We start from the raw sequence: 7,715 nt of genomic DNA on the forward strand, positions 1-7,715 counted from the left end.
CCTCTGATCCCGTCGCGGGAGCTGCTCGTCCGCATGAGCGTCGTGGATGTACAGTAGACCGCGCCCAGGCCAGAGCTACTGTAGCTGCGGCTGACTTCTCAACCGCGGTTGCTGTAGCACTGTCTGCACCGTTAGCCGTGAACCCAGGACCGGGGTCCGGCTCGGCAAACCTGAAATAACCAGTCAGTCTGGGGATCTTTTTTAAGTCGATCCTGCTCACACGGCTCTTTTAACGGCCGTGCGTTTCGTTTTCGCGCCCCGCTATCATATTTTCTGTCGCACATTTTGAGGCTGGCTACCGCCAACTTGTACCAGAAATCACCCGACGAATCCGCCAAAAATAAATCTGAACTGCGAACCCATTGCATCTAACCAATCATTGGTTCACAAATTATTCAACGGTTTTTTTATGGACCGCTGGGGGCCCACAGGTCCGTTTAAAAAAATACTCTGGACAATCGGGGGCCCCTAGGCTACAGCCTATGCTAGGCTGTTCGCTAATCCGCCCCTGCACCCCTGGTGAAGCGCTTTCTTTAAAAACTTGAATTTAACATCAAATAATGTAAATACAAGGGAACGAAAACAAAACACAAGAAGGCACGCTGCCAGATATAATGACTATAATGACGTCAGAACACAATACGTTTAAAATTTTACATACTGGAAATCAGATCTGATCTGATTTACTTATCGCCTTCCATCTGCTCGCAGGAAAATGGTGCTGCCCAGGGATGTGGGATATCTGCTACCACATCCTGGCTGTTATTCCAACACAACGGAAGACTCTCCCCTTTCCCAGTGCCCTGTGCCCTGGAGGCCCGAGGGGCCCCTTGATACAGATGTGGAGTTGTAAAACATTCAGAGAAAGTGGGACTTGAGTGTTTCTCTAAAGGCAGTGTTGTCACCTCAGTGGTTGTGTAGTTGTCAATTTACTGAGACACGATTCAATTGACAAATGTAGTTGTCAATTTACTGAAACACGATTCTTCCTTATACTGTCTATAAGTATCGCTATAAGAAGCCTTTTCTACACACTCCTCAAGGAAGCCATCTCCCCTCTCTTGGTATTCTTCAGGATCTACATGTACTGTACGTTTTCATTATCATTTGTGCAAGGTGCTGTCCTGATAGCCTTATATACTGTAGAGCAGAGCTATCATTTCTGCTCTACATAGAGACCACAGGACTTTGTGGTTGATTCTTCTAAAGACCGAAGAATCAAAGTGAAAAGTAAAACCGAGCTGAAAGCATTTTATGTTTGGCGTCTGTTTCCCGATGAAAGAGGGTTCCTTTGCAATGTTATGGATGTCAGAATTGTTCATATAACCACTTCTTCCAGGCCTCTGGCTATACGTCCGCTGTGGCTGAGTGCATCACAATGGAAACGGTCAGTTGTGACAACACAGCGCTTCTCGTGCACATACGGGCTCACAGAAAAACACCCCCACGCGCGGCTGCAGAGTCAGATGTCAAGGACAAGGGCTGCCCACAGGAAGGGTCTTGTGCAACCTCCTTTCTTTACTTTTTCTCTGTGCCTTCGGCAGGACTTGTATTGCTTTGACAACTTGAGCAACTCGGCAGAACAGTTTAGACGGATACAGTATCTCTCCTGCAATCATTTCCAGTTTGTACCAGTCGAAGGTGCCTGCGCCTTTGCAGATCTCCAGTCTTTGTTGTGACTATTAGCTTGCTGCTCCACAGTGTGGCTCGCTTTCCTGTGCACAGTATTCCCTGCCCCTGTCAGCCCGGCTTTGAACCCACCTTCTTCTGCAAGGGAAGCGAGCATGGTTCTGTTTCTGCGGGCTCACTCCTGCTCCTTGCTCCTTTTTTATGCAAAATAGTGACACCCACTGTTACTTTTAGATTATGCATATTAGATATTAGAAATATGCAAAATCTGTTCTTCAAGCTTCAAGCAGAATGTCTAACTCTTGAAAGACAGCTTCTTGAAATCCTTTCAAATACTCTAGTATTTTCTGTCTGGAAAAAAAAAACAAATGCTCCATGCATTTCAGTGAATTCTATTAATACCCATATAACCAGATCCTCATGAAGAGCACAACTTAGCTGTTGTTAATGTTCAACAGAAGCCTATTATTTTATCATCCAACGCAGGGTTCTTACTCATTCAAAGCAATTTCATGGTTCAAAGTTTACAGTTTATCATATCTTCAGAGAAAAGATACATTCTCATTCTTCATACATTAAAGACATTTGTTTTTACTGTAAAGGCACTTTGCCATTCAATATTGAATATTTAATGCTGACAAATGTGCATTAGAAATTAGCTTCTTTCTATTGAGCTACTCAGCTTTTCCAGGAGCAGGATCTTATTCCAAGAGCCTGATCGATAGGAAGAACAGGCTTCGCAAACATGTGCAGGTACAGTCCTTCAGCAGCTGTTGAAGGAGAGTCATGCTTCACTGGTGTCAGTGCCCAGGGTGTTCCAGTTGTTTGCACCATTTTTGCTAGGAACCAGGAGAGCCCAGGTCAACTTATTCCAACCAACTCTGAATCAATGATTCAGGACTTTGGGAATCCTGTCCACAGCAGACCAGTGACATGACCACCCCTCTATCTTGCACAGCAGGATATTGAACAATGCCCCCTGGTTAACATTGCAAGCTTCCATTCTGTAGTTCTGTCTGTAATTAGAAGATGGCTGGGCTATTCTGATCCATCTTAATGTATACATCATCTCTCCACCAAACAGTCATGCAGACAAGCTGTGAGCTGGGGTCAAGTAAGCCCGCAGTACAATGGCAGCTGTGAATCCTTACAAGTGTGAACAGTACTGTAAGTGCAGAGAGTTCACGGAAAGTTACCTGGTCTCCTCATGAGTAATTTAATAACCGAAGAACACGACCTCGGTGTAAAGATGTGAAAAGCACACACTGTAGCTTGTTAAAGATTAAAAGAAAAAAAAAAAACTCTGGCTCAAGAACACAACTTTTACAAGCTAACCTTGAAAGCAAGTTGCAATTCTTCACCATTCTCTCCATTTCCCTTGCTGCTGGAGTGCAGGCCTCAACACTAAACATGGAAGGCCAGTCTTTGTGCAAGTTTGCCTAGCATCTTCAGTGTAGGGTTCCCCAGTGCTGGGGCCCCCAACCCCCTACAGGTTAGTACACCTGAAAAACCTCATTAGAAATCAACAAACCTGGTTAATTTGACCCTTTTCCCAGTTCCTAATGTGGTGGTGGTGGGGGATTCTTTTAACTACACGATGGGAGCTTTTAAATTACCCAAGCACTGAGGAGTAGAAAAACTTGCCTAGGTTCTAACCAAGCAGACCGCAGATTCAATTCAGGATTATTTCAGACCTTTGCAGCAATGAAACCCAGCAACGGTGAGCAAGTGAGAACCCTGCTTAACACGCCAGCAACTTGGGAGAAGAGCAACGCCGCTGATGTGGTCTAACAAAGGTCTGATTTTGCTTGAGCAAGCAAGAATGAAAATCTACACCAGTTCTCACTCCAGCACTGCACAGCCCCATTTCACTACAGCTCTTTAAAAGGCTGGACAGCCGTATTTGTATCCCACAGACTTCCTTTGTTTTTTTTAAATAGAAAATTACTATAGTTAAAGCTGCCAGTCGTGACTTGTTCAAGCAACATCCACTAAGTGTATAAGGAGATTTTAACCAGATCTTATATGTAAATACACAGTAGGATGTCAAAAAAGGGTTAATAAAAAACATTCTAAATGCAAGAGTTCAAGCGCAAGTTACTACACATACTGTCTTACACCCATGTAGCTGCCGAGCCCTTTCCAACATACTTTAGAGGCCACTAAAATTGGCAAAATGAGGTCAGCATGTTTCACTTGTTTATGGCTGTGGAGGAGAATATGATTCTCAGTTACAAGAATGTGGGCCTCCTAATGGTAGCTTGCCTAATGAATAGTTTTAGTTTCTTATCCCATTCCCTAGTTCTAGAATCCCATGGATAACTGCTGTGAACCCTTAATGCCGTGAGCACTTTCAAAGCTTGAAAATATAAAATCGACATGAGATGGGGTCACTTAAAAATGAAGACTAAACAGACATGCCAACACTTCATTTTACTTAAGAGCATAAGTCAACAAAATACACTACTGATCTACAAGAACACAAAACACTAACCGAAGCTGTGACAAATTCTAGTTTTCAACTGAACAGTCTCCACAAGCATAAACCAGTGTTACAATGCTGAGTTAGTACGGTCTTATTCAGTTCTTTTGTAAGCTAAGCAAATAGGCATACTTGTGCTACTAGTATAAAAATAGTAAAAATGTCAAAAAGCAGAAGACAGGATACAGGTCAACACGCATGCGAAATTTCTTAAGGTTTGTATAGCTTTAAAAAGCTCCCATTTCCAGATGGAAGGGCTCCCGGTTTTCCCAGCCACGGATCCGGCCCTCACTCCTCGGCACACATCTTCAGCAGGTACTCCTTGTCGATCCGGAAGAGCCGCCAGCCCTCCTGCAGGGACAGGTCCGAGGCGCCGCGCCGCTTGTAGAACTCGATGGAGGGCTTGTTCCACTCGGCCACGATGAAATGCATGCTGCTGCAGCGCGACTTCACTGCGGTCTGGCGGAACGACAAGTAAAAACAATGACACCCCATGCAGAGCCAAGGCTGACCATCCCTTGGGAACAGTCCACAATCTCTACGTGCTACCACTGAGCCAAGACTAAGGAGCTCCAGAAACGTCACTTAACACTAAAAGGCCACTCCCTTGTTTCCCAGTACTTCATTCCACAATGTAAACCACAGGACCCAAAAACGTCACCCCCACCACCCAAAAGTCAGCCAGCCTTACCTGGCTGAGATACCTCAGGATTTCAGACCCAATACCATCTCCTGGAAAAGAAAAACAAGTTGAATACAATCAACGAAGTCACAGGTCCCACGTGAAAAGCTAAAGCAGCATGTCAGTTTTAAAATTACCTCTGTATTCTTTCATGACATAGAAGTCTTCCAGGTACAGCAGTTTCCCAATCCAGGGGTCGTAGGTGAAGTAGTACATGGCAAATCCTACAACATTATAACCTGGAAAACAGGTCATGACAATTAGAGAAGGTTCTCCAGGCTAAATTAACATTTAATAGAGGGCAACCACAAATTTGAGGAAAGAGGACATGTTCCATGCATGATTGTGTTCTGGGGGACAGTACTTGTCAATTAAACAGCATGTTCAAGTCACGCCGACTTGGACTGCTTGACTTATTTGTCCCCTGAAGCAAAAACCAACAAGATCGCTATCGGATCTACACGGCAGTTCAGAATAAGTCTTAAACTCTAGATATAAAAAGGGTGAACTGTGAATACAGTCAAGACTGAGAAACATCCTTGCGCAGCCAATCGAAGATACCAGTGGATTACAAATACACGCACTGAATAACTTTTTGACCTGCATTGGAGGTGGAACAATGCTTAAATTGCAACTGAAGTCTCCACAGTGAAGAGTGTGGGTCATCGCTGCCAACATTTGAATTTGGAAGAACTCTACAGCCACAGAATTTGCCTGTGTGCAGCTCTTAAAAACAAAAAGAGCACAAAACCTTCTCCAGGACCTGTCATGCACCCTCTTAATAGAGAGGGCTGCCGGCATGTTCTGAGCTACCGTGTGCAGTTTGGGGCATGGCGCTAGTCCTGTGGGCCTTACCTGGCGTGTTACGATCATGTATGTTACTGTGTAACTGATCTTTCAGTTACCTCCCCGCCCACCCATGTACACGCCAAGGGCTGTGTACATGTCGAAGCAAGAGACTGTAACCTGAAGATTGGGGATAAATTAGAGAGAATACACTTCAACAGGGTTACAAACTCAGTAGCCAGGGTCAACATTCTGCAATCTGGTCAACTTAAAAAAAAAAGCCACCCTTCTGCTTCAAAACACTGGACGTTCATCCGAATCTTAATGTACCAGCAGCAAGTTTAACATTCCATTTTTTGCACATCCCATAAAATGCTATGTGCAACTGCAACAATAAGAAAAGCTAGAGAAGACACTGCATACTTCAGTCCTATCTAAAGATAGGAGCCAGACTGATATCCTAGCCACACTGCACAAATAATGCATGACCACACCTGAAAGAGGAGTGCACATCGCATCTTAACCCACACTCAAGGAAACGTGATCATGCATTACTTGAAATGAAAGCGGAGCTTTGGAATTGCAATACTCCCTAAAAAAAAAAAGTACCCTCAGCTGTCCGCCGGTCCTCAGGCACTTCTGCAACCACGCAGTGGTAGAAAGGGTGATCTCCGAAGCCGTCTTCCAGCAGATCTGCGGAACACGGGGAGGATGGAGAAGAAAAAAAAAGACTGGAGTAGGAGACGGGCTGGTGAGCGAGACGCCTCGAGCCGGCTGGGGGAGATCGGGGCTGAAGAAGCTGGGCCACTTCCTTGATTGCTAAGCAATGGCTCCCGGGAACGCTTCTGGGCAAAAATAGCGACGCTGGGAGTACAAACCTGAATGTCTACAATCCGACCCATTACGAACCACCACCCTCTTCCCCCGTGACAGGGAAACAATCCTTAGCATAACAGATTGACAGGGCTTTCATAAGGACACCCCTGTACGGCCATCTACAAAGCGAGGATTGACTGAGCAGTAGCACTTCAGCAGCATTCAGCAACACACAGCAAGCCTACATGGATATTTGTGTGGGATGGACGGGGACGCTTATTACGTTATGGGAAAGAAATTCAGGGAGGCTCATGTGACTTGAGAGGGGCCTGGGAGTGCTGCCCGTTCTCTCTGCATGGCCAGCAATGCAGGCCCAGAGTCTGATCAGAGACTACCCCGCTCGGCGGTGCGGCTGCTGGCAAACTGTACCTTTCTCGGTCAATATGACCTGATCCTCCATCTCCTCGTATTTCGCGAGCTCCTGGAAAACAAGACCACAGAAGAGCCCCGTTAAGTCCCGGGTCGCCCCGGCTGTGGGACCCACGCACCTGCCGGTCTGAGGGAGCAGGACCCAGCCTGGGGAAGCGATATTTGGGAGAGGTGTGGGTGGTCAAGGGGATGTATACCCGGGACTAGTTCCTGCGCAAACCGCCAACTCAACTTCCAGGCATTTGTTACTCGCCGCCAACCCGAGCTTAGGATTTGTTTTTTAAATGTCAAAACACCCACCATCCCCCTACCCCTCTCTCCCCCCCCCCCCGTCTCCTTACGTGGCTGCAGGTCCCCTGTACCGATAAAGAGGAAACGGTGCGTCGGGAGACGGGCCTGCACCCTGGCCGTCGGACTAGAAAAAACAGCCTCGTTTATCACCTGCGTAACGGCACCGAGAAAGAAACCGTAAAGAAACGCGGCCTGCAAAAAAAAAAAAAAGATAAATAAAGGAAACGTTTTCAGGTGCTCCAAGACGGGTGCCGACTGTCCGTCTGCCTGGAGAGGCCTGCAAAAAAAAAAAAACACCCCAAAAACAAAAACAAAAACGCGTCACAAGCCAAACCGGAACTTACCTTTATGAGTCGCAGTATGTCAGACACGTCCTTGGGCTCGGCTTTCCGCAATATGAACTTGGCCATTTTCTTCTTTTACTCTTTTTCCCTTTTCTCACGAGTCCTCTGAATGTGAAGAGAAGCAGGAGATGTTTCTTCATTCGGCTCCCAGGAGTGTTACCCCCTCCGCTGACAGTCTGGGACCCAGACCCCCGTGTGAACCGATTACATCCAACAGCAGCGGCTCGGAACGGCGCTAGACTGAGCGCTTCCGACC

At 46.2% G+C, this 7,715-nt stretch overlaps 1 protein-coding gene across 1 annotated transcript; it reads right to left on the bottom strand.

Annotated features, from left to right (window-relative positions):
• Nucleotides 1-4,043: 4,043 nt before the first annotated feature.
• LOC102696753 (diamine acetyltransferase 1) lies at nucleotides 4,044-7,715 on the bottom strand. Its single transcript, XM_006627743.3, has 6 exons — nucleotides 7,460-7,715; nucleotides 6,825-6,876; nucleotides 6,189-6,272; nucleotides 4,931-5,032; nucleotides 4,803-4,843; nucleotides 4,044-4,570 (listed from the first exon to the last, which is right to left on the bottom strand). Exons 1-6 carry the CDS (start codon nucleotides 7,523-7,525, stop codon nucleotides 4,400-4,402), a joined length of 516 nt encoding a protein of 171 aa, XP_006627806.1. The 5' UTR covers nucleotides 7,526-7,715; the 3' UTR covers nucleotides 4,044-4,399.

Source organism: Lepisosteus oculatus, chromosome 5 (assembly GCF_040954835.1).
Source record: "Lepisosteus oculatus isolate fLepOcu1 chromosome 5, fLepOcu1.hap2, whole genome shotgun sequence".
NCBI classification, from domain to species: domain Eukaryota; kingdom Metazoa; phylum Chordata; class Actinopteri; order Semionotiformes; family Lepisosteidae; genus Lepisosteus; species Lepisosteus oculatus.

Bases quoted from the DNA above. Each gene is read 5' to 3' on its own strand.
- LOC102696753 (XM_006627743.3), bottom strand. From the start codon at position 7,525: ATGGCCAAGTTCATATTGCGGAAAGCCGAGCCCAAGGACGTGTCTGAC. The intron at 4,844-4,930 runs GTAATTTTAAAA...TTTCTTTTCCAG, and splicing joins TGTCATGAAAGAATACAGAG to GAGATGGTATTGGGTCTGAA. The intron at 4,571-4,802 runs GTAAGGCTGGCT...TCGTTCCGCCAG, and splicing joins TCCTGAGGTATCTCAGCCAG to ACCGCAGTGAAGTCGCGCTG.